Below are 22701 nucleotides of genomic sequence, written 5' to 3' on the forward strand. Positions count from 1 at the left end.
GTTTTCAGTTTCTACCAAAATTGTTCTTTAGGAAATTTTTAAATAAATTCAATGTCTTAAAACAGGGGTCCCCAGTACCCATCTGCAGCCTGTTAGGAACCGGGCCGCACAGCAGTAGGCGAGCAAGCGAAGCTTCACCTGCTACTCCCCATCACTCCCCATCGCTTGCATTACCACCTGAAACATCCCACCTCCCCCTGCCAGTCCGTGGAAAGATTGTCTGCCATGAAACCGGTCCCTGGTGCCAAAAAGGGTGGGGACCGCTGTCTTAGAAAATTTACATTTTTACATCTCAACTTATGGTATGAGGGTGGGAAAAATGGAAGAGGATAAGGGTGATAAGGAACAGTGCTATAAAATCATGAAGAAGCCAAGTAATGCTTTGAGGAAATGCTCATGCCAAAAATGCATTGCTAAAATGCAGACCTGGCTATGACCCAGTCAGTTACTACACAAAGACCATACACGGCAGCATTCACCCACCTCTGCTTCCCTTGTCTCCTGTTAAGGCCTCTACCTACTGTAGGGATGTACTGAAAAGAACAGACACTACTACTGCCACTTGTCACTCGCCTTAGAGGGCAGGATGGTGACTGCAACATTCTCAGTTTGTCACAGGGAAAGCTACAGGTACTGTGACCACACCTTGCCCTTCTCTTCTGGGGCTGAGACAGCAGCTAAGAACCTCAAGATCTAGGGGTGGAGTCAGGTGATTTTAGGGTAGGGGTGGGAAGAGCCAGAGGTGCAACTCACACCAGAGGTTCCCTTTCCCCTGTTCCATAAATATTGAATGGGGTGGGGGAATCACATGCTAGCTGCTACCCTGGGCACTAGGGAAGCAGAGATGAAAGTCAGTCTTTGGTTCCATCCTAACACTATACTGGCATCACAACTGGAGGTTTTCCTTTTGCACTGGAAGAGAAACATGAAGAGACTAGCTACATGCTGGTCTCTTATCCTTTAAAATTTATTTTCCAGGTAGCAGAAATTTCCATCTTGTGGGACAGAATAACAACCTGAACTCTCAGTGGGTAGCTGTAATTCCTGCTCAGTTTTGTAAGAGCAAGCAAAAACTTTTCCTCTGGATAAGCCACCTATACCTACAAAAAGTTAGGCTCTGAATCTATACTTTGTCAGCCCCACCCAGAAGTGATGGATTTGCCCCACAAAGCTGCTGCATGCTTCCTCAAGACGGCTGACCCAGGTAGAGTCTGTGGCCAGAAACTTTAATTGGACCACACTGAGGTCAAACTTAAAGAGCTGAGTCCATCAGCAAGGTGAGCTACTAATTTAAGTTAATGCATCATTTAAAATCTTAATTTTAAACATTAAAATTTTTAACAGAACAGACATGTCCTCTATTTTCATGTAGAAAATTTTTAGAAACTGATTTTGAATAAGGTACAGTACTTGAGCAAATGTTTTTTACACAATATGTTTGGATCATCCTGTTACCACTTCTGTTACCTCTGGCACATGCTATGAAGGATTAATAAGTCAAACTCATGATGTGTACTTCTCTTTACAATTTTATTCTGAACGGTAATCATTTGATAAAGGAAGATTTTGAGTCTTGCTTAAAACTATAGGAAATATATCTTGTAAAAATAGAATTTACTTGTGAAATACAAAATATACTGACTAATCAATACAGCCTTACATTTTCCTTTTCAAGATTAACTGAAACTCTTTCAGTGCCTACACCCATATCACACACTAATTTTTAGATATAAATTAATAGGGCTAGTGTGCATTTTGAATAAGGTTGGTGTTAGCATAAACTATACTGTCTGAAGATATACTGCCAGGGTATTTGATACTCTCGACCAAAATTCCTCGGAGTCTAAAGCTTCTGGGTAATATCAGAAAATTAAAGAGAAAATTAAAATCCCAAATTTTGAGCTGGCGCTTAAATGAAGGGCAGAGAAGCCTTGGTGATTACACCTCCTCTCGAGCAGCAGGAAGGACTGGGTGTGGGGCTGGTCTCCATCCTGGCTCTTAGGCTCTGTATCCAGAGGTCTCATTTCCATGGGGTCTCTCTGCCCTCCTGTAGCAACTGGTATTCTACAGGATATTTGCAGGTGTCACCCATTACAATCTGTTCTTAAGCAACCTGCTAAATTAAATTAGATTTATAGAAAGTCTGCATTTTCATTTTTAATGTATTGTCCAATATTTAAAAATCTTAGTTATTGTACATGAAGTACTTAATGCATCTTGTAAATCTATTTGCAAAGTAGGTTTGAGGTTTTAGAAAGTATCCTTAATCATGAAAGGAGAATCTGCATTGCTCTGCCTTTTGCATTATATTTTTTCAAATGCATTCCAAAAGAAGACTGGTCTTAGGTAGTGATGAGCCACTGAGAAGACCCAACTTTGGTTTGCATGTACAGAATGAAGCAATGTAAGACACATTTGAGATCGCAAATTCTAAATTCTAATTGCTAAACCTCAGTTCCAAGGTGTATATACAACTTCTATCTCTCAGCATTCAGTAAGGAACATGCTACCACAGTAAGAAACACCTCAAAAAAAGCCTCCTGATGACAAGGACAGCTCGTGATCAACTGGGAGATACAAATATCAGATATTTCTCTAGTAGGTTTTCAAATTTAAAAAGTCTGCACATGATGTAGAGGCATTATTTGTACTTTTAAAATACATGTAACTCCTTCTTTTGGGGAGAAAGAAAAGTAATATTACATGTATATTCATACATGACAGGGCTAAAGAAAACTAAAATAGGAACATACACTTCAATTAAGCAAAAAGAACAGTTCTAGGAGACAGAAATTCACAAGCTGACTAAAATTGCTGCTTCAATTGTGCTCTTACCTGTTCTTTTTCAAGCATATCTGCTTTACGGAGTATTTTCATTGCATACACATGCCCTGTATCTTTCTTCTGAACAAGCCGCACCTAAAAGTTATAAAGAAATGCCAAAAGTTCACAATGCCAAGCTAATGCTTTCATGTGTTATAGGAAGTAATATTTAAACTGGAAAAGTACTGTAATTTTTATATAAGCAACTAGCAATAACAAAGCAGAAGAAAATGCTTTTCAATGTTCCAAAATGGATATATTACACACAGTGAAGTCAGTGCTGGAAACATACTCAAATATCTCCACATCTGAACAGCTCTGGCTCCCTAGCTGAACAAATCAATCTAATTTTAAACCCTCACTGTGGGAATTCCCTGGCAATCCAGTGGTTAAGACTTGGGGCTTTCATTGCAAAGGGCTTTCACTTGCAAAGGGCCCGGGTTCAAACCCTGGTCGGGGAACTAAGATCCCGAAAGCCACGTGGCATGGCCAAAAAGAAAAAAAACAAACCCTCACTCTGGAACTTAAGGACTCATTAAACCCATGGCACATGTCAAGCAGTCAGCTCAGAAAACCTAAGGAAATTATTACAACGTTTAAAACAATAGCAAAAGCTCAGGTATAGAAAAAAAAAATGCCTGGAAGCATTATTAATAGGATAATAGCATAATTAGGGAAATAATAGCATTAATAGCACAATCAGGGAAGTAGGGTTTTCTGCAGTTCTCCTTTCTCTTTTCTATTTTCAATTTTTTTTTAGAGAGAACAGATAGTTCATGATGAAAAGAAAATAAATGGTCTGCAAACCCAAACAAAACTTCTTGGAAATTTCCTGCACATCCTCCCCCTCTTCCCCCAAGATATGTATGTTTTCTTCTCCCTGCACCATTCTTTATGTTCTCCTCGAGTCCCACGTCCCCTCCTCACTGAACAGAAAGCTCTTTTAGAGGTGGTCCTGTACCTTTCCCTCTCTCAAGGGGCCAACAGGGATTCTGAACAATGAGGGATCAATTTATCTTTCACCTGTGCCTTTGAGTATGTACTCACATTTCCCCTAGGTACTGGTTTTTAATACTATGCTGCTCCTTTTATACAATGATAATGAAACTAACACATCAGTAGGTCATCCACTTTGGGCATTTTCCATGAATGGAGATGATCTTGCATGGGCTCATTCAAACCCTCCCCAACAGACTGCTCTTGTGACCAAGCAGGATGCACATGCAAGACCAGCTGGGACGAAGTTGCAAATGCTTTCACTCTATACCACCACTTACATAACTTATTTCTATAAATTCTGTCACCTAGGGCCATCTTTTTAGAGCTGTACCAATCTGGCGGGAAGAAATAAAGGGTGGAGATATGCTGTGAGTTTGCTCCTGGAGAGGCAGTGTAATGAGAAAAGCAAGACCTTCAAGATCAGGAAGACCTAGGCCCTGCTTCTGGTACCCCTGCTCAATGGTTATGTGATGCTGGAACATTACATATCCCCTCGGAGTCTTAATCTCATCGTGTATAAAATGAGTTACTGTCATGATTATAGGAGAAAAGCACTCAGTAAATAATAAATATTGATTTCTTTCTACCTTTCAACTCTCCCTTTAGATCAATACTTAAAGCATCAACATCATCTCTGGAAAAGCAGAGAACAACCAGATCCCTGGGACAGTGGAGAGGGGAAGAAAAAGAAGACAGAACACTTAAGATGTGGGGCTGGCATGCTTGACCCACGCACTCCATACTTCCGTTATATCAAGAATCATGAGCTCATGGTGTTAGAAGCTTTGTAGTTCTGTGGTATTTCTGTATTTGACAAGTCGCTGTGGTTTTTTTACCTCACCAAATGCTCCTCTGCCTATTACTTTTAAGGACTCAAAATCTTCCAATCCAAGTCTTGTTCTCTTCAAACGAAGAAACTCTGTTTCCTTCCGAGCATGTGCTGATCTCCTGAGTCGTTTCTAATGTTTAAATAAAGAGGGAGAGAGGTGGGAAGGGGAGGAGTTGGAACTCTGAAACTCTGCAACAAAGTTGTATTTGTGGTTTAACCCACCTGCAAAGCAGGGCCACACCAGACTAAGCATCATCTGTTCATACATGAAAGCACCACAGAATGACCCTTACGAGATCACTCCTCCCTTCCCAGGCCTTCAGATACAATAACCAAGCCATACTGAACAGACGGTGCCTCCTCTGAGGGCTGACTAACCTACATCAACAATCGACTTTTCTAAAGCTTCTAATGAAGGAAGGATAAACAACCAACATTTTCCTTTAACCCTCCTTATATAAAAGTGTGGTTTTTAAATTTCCCTCTGGATTTTCTTTACAGATTGTGGTTCATTTTATGCATTAACTTTCTACTGTTCCTACAAGTCTTGGGTATTTTTCACCATTTTCCTGGGTTCTATGATTCATTCCTCTTTTTGAAAGCATTTCCACTGTCATTTCAGTTCCTTACATGGTTTCGAGTTAACTATATTTTCTGCCACATCTGTGGGCATTGGAGGGAAGGGCTGATTTGAGAGAGATTTTGCCTTGACAAAGATTTTAGAAATTTGCCCCACTTCTATGGAGCCTTTTCAGTGAATTAAAAATGCTATAATTTGCTTTTTTTTAATTTTAATTTTATTTCATCTCTTCCTTTTCTTGGAGTTCTAAAGCTAATTAATTTATTACAACAGAGCCTAGAGAAGTCATCCTCTCCTGGTACTTAATAATTAACTTCTCCCTCTGCATGAGTACCTAAATCCAGAAGCACACCAGCCCTCATAATTTCCTGTTATTGAGTCAAAGCCACTCCCCTGTGCACCAAGGCTAACAACTTGCTGGATAAGATATGATCTGCCAGGATAAGATATGATCTGCCATGCTGGGTTTCAAGGAAAATTTTTTCAATATTAATTACCTCTTCATCTTTTAGGCCTTCTTCTTCCATCACTTTTTCTAACTTCTTTTGTCTAAAAATAAATAAGGACATATGAAATAACATTTGAATGATAACTTTCCGTTATCTATATGCAAACAATTTTTTTTACTGATAAAAACAGGTAAATCTCAAAATGCTTCATTAGAACAACAAATTACAATTATTAAGACAAATAAAAAGATTCTCACCCTTTGTCAGTTCTACATTTTGACAAAAATTATATGTTAATGCAACAAAGAATCTTATTTCAAAATGAAAAGTTCTCTTTTTTTGGTAACATTTCCTCCTTAACAAACCACAGACAGCTGGTGTTTGATAACCTCTTCTATCAGGGCGTTTCTCTCCTTGTCCCTGACTGAAATCTACTTCCTTTACTTTCACATCTTCCTCCTCCTCCCTGCCACAAGCAAAGACTAATAACAACAAAGGTAAACACAGAATTTGGAGATTCAAGGGGGGGAATGTTCAAAAAAGGTGACTGGCACTGCTGTTAAATCTTAAGACTCTAAATCCTTGGAGTACTAAACTTTAGAAACTGCATCCAAGAATGTTTTTGATCTGTATTCTCATACTGATTTGATAAAACTAAAACAAGTAAAACTTCCTTACAACCAATTCCACACAACTTTTATTTATTCGGCATAATAAATGAAAGCACATGGGCTGGAATCTCCTCTATCACTTATCAGCAATCCAGACCACAGGCAAGCTGAGCAGAGCAGGGAAGAAGTACAAGGTACACGAAGCAACAGCCTGTGGTCTAGCGCAGCTGAGGCACACACAACTTGCAATGCCACACTAAGAAGGTTGGCTCTTAGTCTGTAGACCTCAGAGCTATCAGAGGCTTGTGCACAAAGGAGTGGTGTGATGAGGTTTCTATTTCAGAATGGCAGCCCGAAGTAATGAGCTGATGGACTGGCAGGGAAAGCAACTGACAAAGACGGAGGCAAACTGGAAGCTATCGTTAGTCCGACGGACAATAAATACCTGGAACTAGGGCTGGAAACCTAGAATGAAGTGAACAGAGCTACTGCAAAGATAACCAACTGGCAGAAGGAGTCAAGGGAACAGTCTTAGAATTTCTTGTGTGGGAGGATAATGATGCCACTAACCAAGACAGGAAGCACAGAGAGAGGAACATCGGAAGATAATGAGTTTTATTTTAGTCAATGAGTATTTATTGCTATAATAGTATTTAGTTAAAATGAATATTTTTATTTAATTACATTTAATTACTGTTAGAAATCATATTACAGTATAAATCCACAGGCTGAGATGATAAACAAGAATTTGTGTCCAAACTCCCAGGAAGTGAAAAGATCTACTCTGACCGTGACGGGAAGAAGAAAGCACCTGCATGGCTCCCAGTCTGCTCACTTTTCTTCTAGTTCCCAGAATATTTTGGGATATGCATCTTTGTGTGCATATGTATTGGAGGGAGAAGGCTGTACTATTGGCAATTTCAGGAGTGAAAATTATTCCATTTCCATGGTTAAATAGTTGAAGTAGGGAAGAATAAGAAGAGTCAATGCATGGCAAGAACTATAAGAACTCAACCATGGTCAGCTCCTTTTGCGCCTTGAGTATCAAACACCATCATACTTTCTGACTATATATTCTTTGAATGACCACACCAGACTGTGACAGCAGTCCAATGTGCTATCACACAATGTGTGTCACAGAGACAGCCCAAATTTTAAAACTAAACTGGACAGTATTCTACAGCTCTGCTGCAAGTGTAATTAAACTGGTCTCAGTAGATAACCTGCCTGAGAGTAAAGTTAACAGAATCAACACCTTGAACACAATCAGATTCTTTTCTTCTTTTTGGCCGCGCCACGCGACTTATGAGATGTGAGATCTTAGTCCCCTGACCAGGGATTGAACGCAGGGCCTCAGGCAGTGAGAGCTCGGAGTCCTAACCACTGGACTGCCAGGGAATTCCCCTCAGATTCTTTCATTAGAGAAAGTATCCAGAAAAAGCCTCTATCATGCAAAATTATCCATGGTAATGATTTATTGGGACCAAGCAACAAAGATCTTGAAGACGCAAAAATGGCAAACACGGTGACGTCTTACAAAAGGCTTACAAGTGACATCCTCTGTAAGACAATACCAAGGAATTACTAACTTGGTTAGACTCACGTTGGCATTGTGATGACAAGAAAATGGCCATATTTTTGGAGATGCATACTGAAGTACGTAGGATTGAAATGACAGATGTTTGAAATTTGCTTTAAAACACAATAGCAAGAAAGAATAAAATGGAATAAATGAAACAAATTTAGCAAAGTCTTGATAATTACTGAATCTGAGGGATGACTATATGGGGGCTCATTGTATTAGTCTTTCTACGCGTGTGTTTAAAAATGCCCACAATGATTAAGAAAGGCAGGCCCCTCCACCACATGTCTCTCTGGTCACAGGGCCCCGCAAGCTAACACTCCAGCCTTTGATGAGGCAGGCCTCTTCAGCTCAACTCCAGTGTTCCAAAGCAGAACCCTGGGAGGGAGAGGCACTTTCACACACAGAGGCCACACCCAACCCCACCCAGCAAGGCTTCCGGGAGTGAGCTCCATTTATTATCATGTGAGACCATTTCCCACGTGAGATGGTAAGTTCTTTTGAAGGCAGGGACCACATCTGAATCCTCCTTCTCCACTAAGAATAATGCTTTGTACACAGCAACTTTTTAAGATGTATGTTGCTAAATTAAAAAAAAAAAGAAAGAAAGAAAGAAAAAAGGTCGGAACATGTCACAATGTACACACACATTCATGACTACTTCTTTTAATTAGCCCCCTTCACTACACCTAATTTAGACTCGCCTCCAAGCACAGCTTGATTCAGAGGCAGCAGGGATGGGAGGAAAAGGCTAGTCCACTCTACAAGCAAGTTGAGTAGACAATATTTCTAATTTCTGCTGATGACACACTTAAAATAATCAGGAAAAATGGTATAGGAATAAACAGTGGGCATCTCCATGATCAAAACTGAATTCTCAAGAAATACCCTAAAAATGATTACACAAGATTTTAAAAATCTCAACAAATTACTTTTGTTTGACTGATATCTAGTCAGTGAATATCATTAGATAAGTCTAGACTTAACCATATCTGGGGCCCAAATAAAACTGACACTTGCTCACTAGTAATAATCACACATTGCAACTCAGTATCAGATCAGACTAAAAGCAAACAGGAAAACCTGGGTAAGAATATGGAAGAGAAGTAGCAGAAAATGCTGGTTCTCAGAGGGTAAAATGCAGGATAGTTCTTATTTGATTTAGAGGGAGAGCATACAATTATTGCCTATTAAATTAGGCTTTTATGGCTTTAATTAATCCACCAAAATAGTATTCATAAAGAACAGAAACAACACAGAATATTGTAAAAAGAAATGCCAGCTGCCTCAGTTTTGATTTCAAACTGCTCAAATTATCCAAACCATTAATTTTCTATGAACAACTAGGCAATTATCAACACCTATCTCTCTTATGTGTACCTAGGATCACATAAGAGAACAGGAGAATTGCTGTTCCTGGAGAAGCTTACCACAGAGGCCACTATTGAAGGCAAAACACAGATTAAAAAAAGAATATGAACTTGCACTACTGAAGGGATTCAGTTTACCATCTATAAGTAGCTTTAATAAGCATTCTGCAACACTGTACAATGGGCACTAGACTCAAGGAATTTAACTGTGTTGAAACCAATATGCAGAACTTACTGTAGTGTTTCTATGAAACAGCCCAATGTTCTCATATTCTACCTTTATACAGAAAACAATTTGCAAATGATTTTTTTCTTCTGCCTTTAGGCTTTGGTCTCATTTCCCCTGCAGTAAATCCTTTGTTCAAATATAACCCAGTGTTCTACTATAAATGGAACAGCACAAAAGTTGCATATAAGTGGGAGAAATACTAGAGATTTTAAAGGCAACAAGACAAGGCATATACAAACAAAATAAAATTTTGTATTACAACATGATCTCTTTTATTAGCCCTCAAATTTACTAGCCTAATACCTATTATTTCAAACTGCTCATCATATATTAGCCATATACCCATAATAAAATGTTTCTTTACCATCAATTGTCTCATATCATTAAAACTCTGCTTATTTATCAAGGTTCTGTGACTTTTCCCCCATAACATCAAAACACTTGAAACTCCATTTCTGACAGTTCTAATTTTAGTTTACTTACTACTGTGGAAGCACCTGACAATCACTGTTTTTCTTTCTTTTTTTGTTAATTTTTAATTTTTGATACAATTTTGAAAGCTTAAAATCCATTTACAGTTATTACAAAATATTGGCTGTATTCCCCATGTTGTACGATATATCCTTGTAGCCTATCTTACACCCAATAGTTCATACCTCCCACTCCCCTCCCCAAACTGCCCCCCCTTACTGGTAACCACTGGTTTGTTCTCTATATCTGTGAGTCTGTTTGTTTTTTTTTTTTGTAATTTTATTTATTTTGGGCTGCATTGGGTCTTCGTTGCGGCGCGCGGGCTTTCTCTAGTTGTGGCGAGTGGGGGCTACTCTGTTGTGGTACGCGGGCGTCTCATTGCGGTGGCTTCTCCTTGTTGTGGAGCATGGGCTCTAGGCACGTGGGCTTCAGTAGTTGTGGCACGTGGGCTCAGTAGTTGTGGTGCACAGGCTTAGCTGCTCTGTGGCATGTGGGATCTTCTCGGACCAGGGATCGAACCTGGGTCCCCTGCATTGGCAGGTGGATTCTTAACCACTGCGCCAGGGAAGTCCTCTTTTTTTGTTATATTCACTGGTTTGTGGTAGTTTTTAGATTCCACATATAAATGATATCATACAGTATTTTTCTTTCTCTGACTTATTTCATTTAGCATAATGCCTTCCAAGTCCATCCATGTTGCTGCAAATGGCAAAATTTCATACCTGTTTATGCCTGAGTAGTAGTCCATTCTGTGTGTATGTATATATGCACATAAACAGCATCTTCTTCATCCATTCATCTGTTGATGGACAATTAGGTTGCTTCCGTATCTTGACAATTGTAAATAATGCTGCCATGAACACTGGGGTGCATTTATCTTCTCAAATTAGTGACTTTGGGTTTTTTTTCAGATATATACCCAGGAGTAGAACTGCTGGGTCATATGGTAGCTCTATTTTTAGCTTTTTGAGAAACCTGCATACTGTTTTCCACAGTGGCTGCATCAATTTACATTCCCACAGACAGCGTATGAGGGTTCCCTTTGCTCCACATCTTCACCAACATTTGTTACTTGTATTCTTTTTTTTTTTACTTGTATTCTTTTTGATGATAGCCATTCTGACAGGTGTGAGGTGATATCTCATTGTGTTTTTTTTTTAACATCTTTATTGGAGTATAATTGCTTTACAACGGTTTGTTAGTTTCTGCTTTATAACAAAGTGAATCAGTTATACATATACATATGTTCCCATATCTCTTCTGTCTTGCATCTCCCTCCCTCCCACCCTCCCTATCCCACCCCTCTAGGTGGTCACAAAGCACCGAGCTGATCTCCCTGTGCTATGCGGCTGCTTCCCACTAGCTATCTATTTTACGTTGGTAGTGTATATATGTCCATGCCACTCTCTCACTTTGTCACAGCTTACCCTTCCCCCTCCCCATATCCTCAAGTCCATTCTCTAGTAGGTCTGTGTCTTTATTCCCATCTTACCCCTAGGTTCTTCATGACCTTTTTTTCTTCTTTTTTTTTCTCTTAGATTCCATATATATGTGTTAGCATACGGTATTTCAGAAAGAGAAAAACAAATACCGTATGCCAACACATATATAGGGAACCTCACTGTGGTTTTGATTTCCATTTCTCTGATGATTAGCTATGCTGAGCATCTTTTCATGTGCCTGTTGGCCATCTGCATTTCCTCTTTCAGGTGTCTGTTCAGTTCTTCTGCCCCCCCGCCTTTTTTTTTTTTTTTTTTTTTGCGGTATGCGGGCCTCTCACTGTTGTGGCCTCTCCCGTTGCGGAGCACAGGCTCCGGACGCACAGGCTCAGTGGCCATGGCTCACGGGCCCAGCTGCTCCGCGGCATGTGGGATCTTCCCAGACCGGGGCACGAACCCGTGTCCCCTGCATCGGCAGGCGGACTCTCAACCACTGCGCCACCAAGGAAGCCCTTCTGCCCATTTTTTAATTGTGTTGTTTGATTTTTTGATGTTGAATTATATGAGTTGTTTATATACTGTTTTTTAATTTTCTAGGGGTGATAAAACCTGAAATAAAATAGTCTTATCAAATTGTATCAACAAACTCAAGAACAAGTATCAACTCATGTCCAAAAAAGAGGGCACTAGAGAAATGCAAAAAATACAATGAGACACCACCTCACAACGGTCAGAATGGCCATCATCAAAAAATCTACAAACAATAAATGCTGGAGAGGTTGTGGAGAAAAGAGAACCCTCCTACACCGCTGGTGGGAACGTAAATTGGTACAAGCATTATGGAGAACGGTATGGAGGTTCCTTAAAAAACTAAATATAGAACTACCATATGATCCAGCAATCCCACTCCTAGGCATATATCCAAAGAAAACCATAATTCGAAAAGATACATGCACCCCAATGTTCACTGCAGCACTATTTACAATAGCCAAGACATGGAAGCAACCTAAATGTCCATCGATAGAGGAATGGATAAAGAAGATGTGGTATATAAGTATACAATGGAATATTACTCAGCCATAAAAAAAATAATGCCATTTGCAGCAACAAGGATGGACCTAGAGATTATCATGCTAAGTAAAGTCAGTCAGAGAAAGACAAACATCATATGGTTATCATTTACATGTGGTATCTAATTTAAAAAATGATACAAATGAACTTATTTACAAAAACAGAAATGGACTCACAGATCTTGAAATCAAACTTATGGTTACCAAAGGGGATACGTGGGGGGAAGTGAAAAATCAGGAGATTGGGATTAACATATACACACTACTATACATAAAATAGATAACTAACAAGCACCTACTGTATAGCATAGGGAACTCTACTCAATATTCTGTAATAACTTATATGGGAAAAGAATCAGAAAAAGAATGGATATATATATATATGTATAACTAATTCACTTTGCTGTACACCTGAAACTAACATAGCATTGTAAATCAACTATACTCCAATAAAAAATTTTTAAAATAAAAAACAGAACAGCAACAAAAAAAGAGGGCGCTAGGGCTTCCCTGGTGGCGCAGTTGTTGAGAGTCCGCCTGCTGATGCAGGGTACACGGGTTCGTGCCCCGGTCTGGGAAGATTCCACATGCCGCGGAGCGGCTGGGCCCGTGAGCCTATGGCCGCTGAGCCTGCGTGTCCGGAGCCTGCGCTCCGCAACGGGAGAGGAGGCCACAACAGTGAGAGGCCCGCCTACCGCAAAAATAAATAAATAAAAATTTTGAAAAAAGAGGGCGCTAAAAAGATTAACAAGGAAATACTAATTCTGAAAAGTTCAAAGTATCTACTGTTTTTTTTAAATGAAAAATAACGGTGATTTAATAACAAAAATTACAAAAACATTCTAATCCTCTTAAATGTCTAACATTCTCTTTTTACTGTGCTTTGATTAATTTGGTCTTCAAGAAAAGAAAAACCATGAAAGCTTTTGAAAGGTCTTTCCATCTTGAGAATCCAAAACAAAAAAAGCACTGATTTCAACCAATTTTGGGGGTGCAATCTTAGTGTAAATCAAAATATAACACTTACTAACAAAGTAAATAAAACCATGTATCATCTTGTTCCTGGAGAATGTGATACATATCAATGATGCACCACAGGGCAGAGCCAGTAGGATTAAAAACCAACTGACTGGGCTTCCCTGGTGGCACAGTGGTTAGAATCCGCCTGCCAATTCAGGGGACGTGGGTTCAAGCCCTGGTACAGGAAGATCCCACACGCCGCAGAGCAACGAAGCCCATGAGCCACAACTACTGAGCCTACGCTCTAGAGCCCGTGTGCCACAACTACTGAGCCTGCGAGCCACAACTACTGAAGCCCGTGCGCCTAGAGCCTGTGCTCTGCAACAAGAGAACCCACTGCAATAAGAAGCCCGCGCACCACAAAGAAGAGTAGCCCCTGCTCGCCACGACTAGAGAAAGCCCGCACGCAGCAACGAAGACCCAACGCAGCCAAAAATAAATAAATTAATTAATTAAAAAAAAAAAACCCGGGCTTCCCTGGTGGCGCAGTGGTTGGGAATCCGCCTGCTGATGCAGGGGACACGGGTTCGTGCCCTGGTCCGGGAGGATCCCACATGCCGCGGAGCCGCTGGGCCCGTGAGCCATGGCTGCTGGGCCTGCGCGTCCGGAGCCTGTGCTCCGCGGCGGGAGAGGCCACAGCAGTGAGAGGCCCGCGTACCGCAAAAAAAAAAAAAAAAAAAACCAACTGACTATTATCAAATAAGACAAGTAACTTAATGAGAACTCATAAGCATTTGCTTTGTAACTACGATTCCAGAAGCTCTGATTTCAAGAGAGTGGCTGTATTTGAAAATAACCATCTCCAACAAGTTTCACATGCCTAGAGATAGAGTGTGCAAATTTATTTTTGAATTCCCCATGATCCTAACAAAGAGCACTGTACAAGCTCTTGTTTGTCCCAGTGAACAACAGCTAGCCACCACCAGGTATAAAGTATCTTGCTATTCCGCATACAGAGCTGCATATTTAAGGTCAAGGTCATTTAAATTATGATCTACACCCTCCTGCAGAAAGCTGTTGCAAATAAATCGTTATCCAAACGTTAGCACACTGAATCCAGCAACACAGAAAGAGAATAATGCATTATGACCAAGAGAGTTTACCCCGGGAACGGAAGGTTAGTTTAACATTCAAAAATCAGTCCATGTAATTCACCACAGTGAGAGAATAAAGGAGAAAAAACAGTATGATCATTTCAAAGATGCAGAAAAAGCATTTGACAAAATTCAACATCCACTCATGATAAAAACTCTCAGTCTCATAGGAACAGAAGGAAACTTCCCCAACCTATGAAGAGCATCTTTGAAAAAGCTACATTAACATCACAACAGTGAAATAGTGCTTTCCCACTTAAATCAGGAACAAAAGATGTCTACTCCCACCACTTACATTCAACATTGTACCTGAAATCCTAGCCAATGTAAAAAGGCAAGAAAAAGAAAGAAAAGTTGTACAGATTGGAAAGGAAGACACAAAACTCCCTATTTGGCTATGACATGATTGTTCACATAGAAAATCCTAAGGAATCTACAAAAAAGCTACTAGAATAAGTAAATTAGCAAGTCACAGGGTATAAGGTCAAAACACAAAATTCAGTTATAGTTCTATATGCTAGCAGCAAACAAGTGGAACATGAAATTTTAAATATCCACTTACAATAGCATCAAAAAACTCCAAAAATACTAGGAATAGACAAACAAGAGACATGAAAGACCTCCACCCTAAAACTACAAAATACTGCTGAGAAAAATTAAAGACCTAACAAAATGGAGAGATAAGCCTCAGAAGATTCAATATTAAGATGTCAACTCTCCCTCAAACTGATCTACAGATTCAATACAATTATAACCATAATTCCATCAGGCTTTTCTGTAGAAACTGACAAGCTGATTCTAAAATTTATATGGAAATTCAAAGAACCTAGAATATCCAAAGCAATCTCGAAAAAAAACAGGAACAACAAAGTTGAGGACTTACAGTTTCTGACTTCAAAACTTACCACAAAGCTACCATAATTAAAAAAATCTGATACTGGCATAGGGACAGACAAATAAATCAATGAAACAGAATAAAGAGCCCAGATACAGGTACACAATTACACAGTACTTGATTTTCAAAAGTGCCAAAGCAACCTAATGGGGAAAAGAAAATCTTTGCAACAAATAGTGCTTAAATAACTGGATATCCATAAGGAAAATAAATAAATAAATCTCAAACCCCACCTCATACCATACACACTTATTAACTCAAGATGGATCATATAAATGTAAAAACTAAATCTATAAAACTTCCAGAAGAAAACATAAGAGAATATCTTCATGACTTAGGGGTAGGCAAAGGTTTCTTAGAGGTCACAGAATGCAATAACTACAAAAGAAAAAAATGCCAAATTAGATGAACAGGAAAGCACAGACTGGGAAACCTTTGCAAAACACAGCTACGACAAAGGACCAGTATCTAAGATATAAAAGGAACTCCTAAAACTCAATGGTCAAAAAATTTGAACACTTCACAAAGGAAAATACACAAATGGCCAAAAAAAGCACATAAAGAAAAATGTTCAATATCATTGTCAGAGAAATGCAAATTAAAACAATGAGGGACTCCCCTGGTGGCGCAGTGGTTAAGAATCCGCCTGCCAATGCAGGGGACCCAGGTCCCACATGCCGCGGAGCAACTAAGCCCCTGCAACACAGCTGCTGAGCCTGCGCTCTGGAGCCCGCACGCCTCAACAAGAGAAGCCACCGCACTAAGAGGCCCATGCACCGCAACGAAGGGTAGCCCCCGCTCGCCGCAACTGGAGAAAGCCAGTGCCCAGCAATGAAGACCCAACACAGCCAAAAGTAAATAAATTTATTTAAAAAAAAAAAGAGGAAGAGTTTAAAAATAAAATAAAACAACAATGAAATGCCACTAAGCATCCACAAGAATAGCTAAAGTTAAAAGACTGACAACACAAATGTTAAAAAATATATATAAAGCAACTAGAACTCTCATACACTGTTGGTAATATTTTAGAAAAAGGTCTAGCAGTTTCTTATAAAACTAAACATATACCTATGTATGTTTACAAACCAGCCATTCCACTCCTAAATATTAACCTAAGAACTGAAAACAAACGTTCACAAGAAGATCTGTACACAAATGTTCAGAGAAACTTATTCAAAACAGCCCAAAACTTTAAAATGCCCAGATTTTTATCAACAAAAGAATATATAAACAAACTATGGTAGTCATAAAAGAGAATGGTACTCAGCAATATAAAGGAACAAACTATGCACACAAAAGCAACATGGATGAACCTTGAAAACAGGCTGAGTGCAAGATGCCTTATTCAAAAGAATCCATTATACATGTCCCATTTGTATGGAATAGACAATATTAATCTATGGTAGAAACAAAATCACAACAGTGGCCTGGGGTTGAAGGAGAATCTCCAGGGATGAACTTTCTGGGATGATGGTAATATTCTATGTCTTGATAGGGGTTTAAGTTATACAGGTGTATGTATTTGTCAAAACTCCGAAAAGTACCCTTAAGGGTACGTACCCTTAAGGTACCCTTAGTTCACAGGAAACATCCTGACCAGGCCCACCTGTGAATGAATGACTGCAGGGAGGAAGAAATGAACACAATGCCTCCGGAGAATGATTGGAACCAGGAAATGTTTGACTTTACTCCCTTCCCTTTTAATACAAAAGGAGCCTCAGGCAAGATGGTTCTTTAGGGGCAAACCACCTTCTCGGTTTGCTGGCTTTCTGAATAAAGCCACTATTTCTTGCCCTCAACAACTCATCTCTCAATTTATTGGCCTGTTGTGCAGCGAGCAGTATGAGATTGGACTCAGTAATGCTACAACCCCATTAACTATGTGATTACTGTGTGAAGCACTTTGGTGGGTACTCATATATGTTTTATCTAATCCCCACAGCAATCCTGCAAGGCAAATAGTAGTATCCCCATTTTCCAGATGGGACAGCTGATACGCAGGAAGACTAAGAACTTGTTCCAACCTCATACAGCTACTAAATGGTAACGGCAGGATTCTAAACCCAGATCTGGCTCCATAAGCTTTGCTCTTTCCATTACATCACACTGCCTTCACAATGAACTCTAAGGTTTTGGCCCAATTAATTTTTTTATACTACCATGAAATTTTATGTTATTGACTAGTATCAGAAATAAGTGGGTTAATAGCAAGGGCTTTGGAAATCAGTGACACTGTCACTCCACTGTACTCGAATGGGCTGTAACACGGCTGCTGCTATTCTTGTCTCCTTTCAACCATATTATGAATGTGATTTATGATACTAGATATGGATGCCAAAACCATGACACAATTTTCTCAAAATTCTTTACCTCATTTCTCGTTCTTCATGTTGAGCGATAAGGTTGCTATAAAAATTCTCCAGTGTCACTTTGGTCATTGTCACCCTTTCCTTTGTGTGATTACTCATGGCCGAGCAAGGTGTTGAGCCTGTCATTGCCATGGCTGCTAGAAACAAAAAAAAAAAGAGGTATTAGTTTTGGAGTTAGAATCCACCAATTATGCACTCTCTTACCCTATTGGTAGGAATGTAAATTGACCCACGTTTTCTGGAGGACAAACAATATATAACAAAAAACAGACAAACATAATACTTGGTGAAAATAAGTATACATTAATGTTTTTTGACCCGGAAATATCATCCCTAGGTATAAGGCCTACAGAAACTGTCACACAGGCTCTTAAGGGAACATGCACAGGATGTGCATTACAGAGGATGTTCACTATGCCATCACCTGTGTTATGAGAAGTTGGAGGCAATTCAGTAAGCAAATCATAAATAAAATGTTATGGATGCATACAAAGAAATACCATACAACAGTCAGAAGCCAATCTACCTGTATCTAAAAGCAACATGAATATATCTTTAAAGCATAGTGTTGCATTTTTTAAAAAGAAGAGAACAAGGTTACAGTACCAGATACATATATTAAGAATATATAACATAGACAGTACAATTCTTTGCCATCCAGGAATCTACCTTGAAGAAATCAAAGACCCATAAGGATTCATACACAAGGGGATTCAATGCAGCATTGTAATGACAAAGAAAAACTAGAAGTAACTTGAATAACCAACAACAGAACTGATTAAATTATGGGAAAGTCCTACAATGAAATTAATATGCAGACAATTAAAATATGCTCAGGGATTCCCTGGTGGCGCAGTGGTTGAGAGTCTGCCTGCTGACGCAGGGGACAGGGGTTTGTGCCCCGGTCCAGGAGGATCCCACATGCCGCGGAACAGCTCGGCCCGTGAGCCATGGCCGCTGAGCCTGCGCTCTGCAACAGGAAAGGCCACAACAGTGAGAGGCCCGCGTACAGCAAAAAAAAAAAAAAAAAAAGCTCAAACGTTTAATGTCAGGGAAAATATTTCCAGCCTAAGTGAAAAAGAATAGGTTAAAAAACAGAATGTATACCATTTTATGTGTTTACTGTATATGCACAGAATTATTAGAAATATATATCAAAATGTTATCAGTGGCCTAACTCTAGGCAGTGAGAATACAATAGATTTTATTCTTGTTTTCCACATTTTCTACATTTTCTTCAATGAGTGTGTACTATTACCATTAAGTTACCAAGAACTTTTAAATTTACAATTTCTATAGTTTAAAAAAATCTATGACTAAAATCTTCATCTATAGGTATATATGTACTGTGACATGGCTTATGGTTATTTGATAGATGTTTACCGTCTAGTTGAATTGACAAGTTAAAACAAAGACCTATGATGGAAACAATATTACAAAAGAAAAAACCTGAATCATAATTTCAGTGATGGAAGATATCTCAAAAACAAGAGACCCTAACCTCCTAGTTTTACATATTTGAAAACTGATACCAACAAGGTTTAAATAGTTTACAGAACTTTTTTCCCCACCTAAATTTAAATCTCATTTGCCCTAAATATTTTTTGCCAACCTACATTGTCACACCTCGCCAAACTGTTCACCAACCTTAACTTGCTCCAGCATTGGCAATAATGCTCAATATTTTATCCTTATCATGCCTTCCTCCTACAGGACCTGCCTCTAAGTCTATCTTTTCATCCCAATATGAAGCTGAGTAAAAATCAGGAGGGGCCAAGGGCCATTTTCAAGGACTTTTAAATTGTTTTGTAGATTAAACTTAGGCTTTTAAGGAATGTGTAAACACTTATTATTACTAAGAAAATAGGCTTAACACTAAGCAATTTTATAAAAAGATACTCAGGGAAAATCACAAAGAATACTGTCATCAGAGAAAAAAGAGTCAAAATCAAGGCTCTACTTCAAAGTCAAACATTTTGATTCATGATGAGCCAATATGATCAGTAATCACAAATTCAAGATATTGAACTCATCTCTACCTTACTATAAAATGTTACTTTTTATGGGAAAGTTTCTGCTAACACCAAAGCAAACTCAAATGTTTTTAGGCTATCAGTGGAATTTTTTTTAAAACCTCTGTTTGGTTTATGAAGCTCGGGTGTGGTTCCTTATTTGTCAGCCTGTACCCCCTCCACCCACAATGAAAACCACATGTACTTTAAGTTTGGTGAAGAAATTTTAAAAGCAGATTTAAAAACAAGTCTGAAGCGAGAGAGCCCTTAGTACTCCTCCTTCGTCAGAAAATTTCTGGAGAATGTCTCTGTTTCTTTCTTTCTCTCTCTCTCCCTCTCTCTCTCTCTCTCTCTCTCTCTCTATATATATATATATTTACATTTTAACAAATGAAATTATTTCCACATAAAAATACAACTAGAGAGTGTTTAAGACAAACAGCGCCTTCCATATAATAGGCAATTAGTAAACGTAAGTTGAGCAAGTTAATGATTTTCAGGTGTCAACAAAGGTAAAGAACAAAATTACATGTACATTGACGGGTATATAAAATCTGGGGCACAAACATTTTGACCCATTTAAGTCACTACCATGACTTCCTAACCTTTGTAAAAGATCAACAGATTAAGTGCACTCAAAGAAACTCATATAGCAGGCCAACAATGTTCTAGCTGAATGGTTTCCAACCTTCATACAGTCTCTGATGTAATGGAAAAGGTTGCACTGTCCTTCCCTTTGATGATTCTTCAAACCTCCTCCCCCTCCTCTTCATCCGCTCATAAAAGGGTTAGCCTAATTCTAATAATCTTTCATCAAAAGTTACAATTTCAGGTTTCCCTGGTGGCGCAGTGGTTGAGAGTCCGCCTGCTAATGCAGGGGACACGGGTTCGTGCCCCGGCCTGGGAAGATCCCACGTGCTGCGGAGCAGCTGGGCCCGTGAGCCATGGCCGCTGAGCCTGCGCGTCCGGAGCCTGTGCTCTGCAACGGGAGAGACCACAACAGTGAGCGGCCCGTGTACCGCCAAAAAAAAAAAAAAAAAAAAAAGTTACAATTACTAGTGCCCTACAGCAATTTATAGGTTTAGTGGGCCAACCAAGTACTTTACAGGGCTTTGCCTAAAGCTTTTGACAAATTTAAGCCTTCTTGCCCTGACCTATAGGCCACTGGAGGCCTCTGCCCTATTTGTTTCATTCTCCAACTCAGAATTAAGAAATAAAAGGTACGTAAGAAATTCTTAAAAGTTAAAAAAAAATTAACAAAAGAATGTGATCCTCATAAGTCAGGGCAAACGTTAAAAGGAGATCAAATGAAAACTACTGTTATATTCAATCTAGATAGTTACGCATGATTAACTGATTGACTTTAAAATGGTACCCTGTTAACTCCATAAATACCCCCTTTTCTCACCAAAATTCTTTATTTCTTTGTGACTGACAACCCAATATTTGGACAATTCAACACTGGGGCTGAGACTATTCCTTAAGAGTTACATATCTAATTCCTCCTACTGAACTAACTGTAAGCCACTGGAGAGCAAGCACCCTATCTTTTACTACTTTTAATATCCTTCCCCATTATCATGCACAGTGCTATGCATAGTTAAGTACCTTATAAAAGATCTGCTAGGAAAACACTGGTCTCTTATGTCCATTACCCGGAGCTGAAAATATGTATGTATGACTGGGGTAGGGTTAGGACATGGAATGGTTTTCTATACAGAGTTGGATAGAGCTCTTCTCCTCGTCTTATGAGGAAGCTGCCATCTAACGCTTGGGTGGACAGTGGAGACTGTTATTGTGGCGGTGGTTGTTTTGTGCTTAGGGAAACCACATCCACTGCCTGGCTAATTCTAAGTCAGAGCCAAAGGGAGCTGAAAGGGAGAGGAAGCACGGGGCTTCTTCACTCCAGCCTTCCTCTGTACACTTCAAAAAGAACAAGTTTCTCTTTGTGTCGTTTAGTCAACTGGGAGATCTGGTCTCTCTACTTGCCGTTCTGCATGCTTTCTCTAAGTCTTTCTGTACAGACTTTGCTCCAAGTTCTAACTGGTATTCCTTCTCCACTCATCTTAAAAGAAGAGTCTTCACTAAATTTCCCTGTGGTTTAGAGACAGCTTCTCTGAAGGCCAGTACCCTAAGATTGACCATCAGGAAGGGGGCAGAGGCAAAGGTACCAACATCTCTGCCTCACACAACACCTCTCAGGTTCTTAGAAAAAAGACAAGGAGGTGAACATTCATAACGACCGACATCCCGAAGGGCACTGAGCGGTGGCAGGGAGCAGACAAAGCAGGCAACACGGAAAGAAAGCCTGGCTCCCCGCCCCAACTGCACACGAAGACAGAGTGGACGGGGTGGGGAGCCTGGGACTGGGAAAACGTGCAGAGGACCGACAAGGAGCCTCTGGAAGCCAGAAGGAGGGAGACTGTCAGGAGGGGCCGAAAGGGCAGGGCTGGAAACAGGACGCCAGCGGGAAGGGGAAAACCCCGAAAAGAGTCGGGGGGAAGAGGAGAGAAGGGAAAAGCCACGGATGGACCGAAGACAACAGCAGCTAGACACTCACCAGAGCCCCAGGGGAGGCAGGGCTGAGGGCAGCCGACAGCCGCAAACGCCGGCCGGGCCAGCGGTCTCGACGTGAGTAGAAGCGAAACCCCAGCACCAGCAGCCAGCCGACCAGAGGAGGGGACGGGACGCCCGAGGGGCTCTGAGGTAGGGTCCGAGGGGCGGTTACGGGTGCGAACAACAGGAAGCGCCCCAACTGCCGGAAAAGACGGCAAGTGGAGGGGCCAAGGCGGCCCGGTCCCTCACCGCGGAGACTGTTGCCGCGGCGGCCAGGCGCCCAGACTGCGCAAGCGTTACTTC

At 40.1% G+C, this 22701-nt stretch overlaps 1 protein-coding gene across 4 annotated transcripts in view; it reads right to left on the reverse strand.

Moving 5' to 3' along the window:
* The window catches only part of STK38 (serine/threonine kinase 38), a 41316-nt gene extending 18615 nt beyond the window's left edge, over positions 1 to 22701 (reverse strand). The window contains exons 1-5 of one of the 4 annotated variants that reach the window (XM_033424131.2): positions 22403 to 22701; positions 17832 to 17967; positions 5729 to 5780; positions 4659 to 4781; positions 2836 to 2919 (exon numbers count right to left, since the gene is read on the reverse strand). In XM_033424131.2, the coding sequence (XP_033280022.1) occupies positions 2836 to 2919; positions 4659 to 4781; positions 5729 to 5780; positions 17832 to 17962 (390 nt within the window). In that variant the 5' untranslated portion in view covers positions 17963 to 17967; positions 22403 to 22701. The remainder of the gene's footprint in view (positions 1 to 2835; positions 2920 to 4658; positions 4782 to 5728; positions 5781 to 17831; positions 17968 to 22402) is intronic. The other 3 variants (XM_033424130.2, XM_012532300.3, XM_004267667.4) reach the window with 3 other exon arrangements.

Source organism: Orcinus orca, chromosome 10 (assembly GCF_937001465.1).
Source record: "Orcinus orca chromosome 10, mOrcOrc1.1, whole genome shotgun sequence".
In the NCBI taxonomy this organism is placed as follows: Eukaryota; Metazoa; Chordata; class Mammalia; order Artiodactyla; family Delphinidae; genus Orcinus; species Orcinus orca.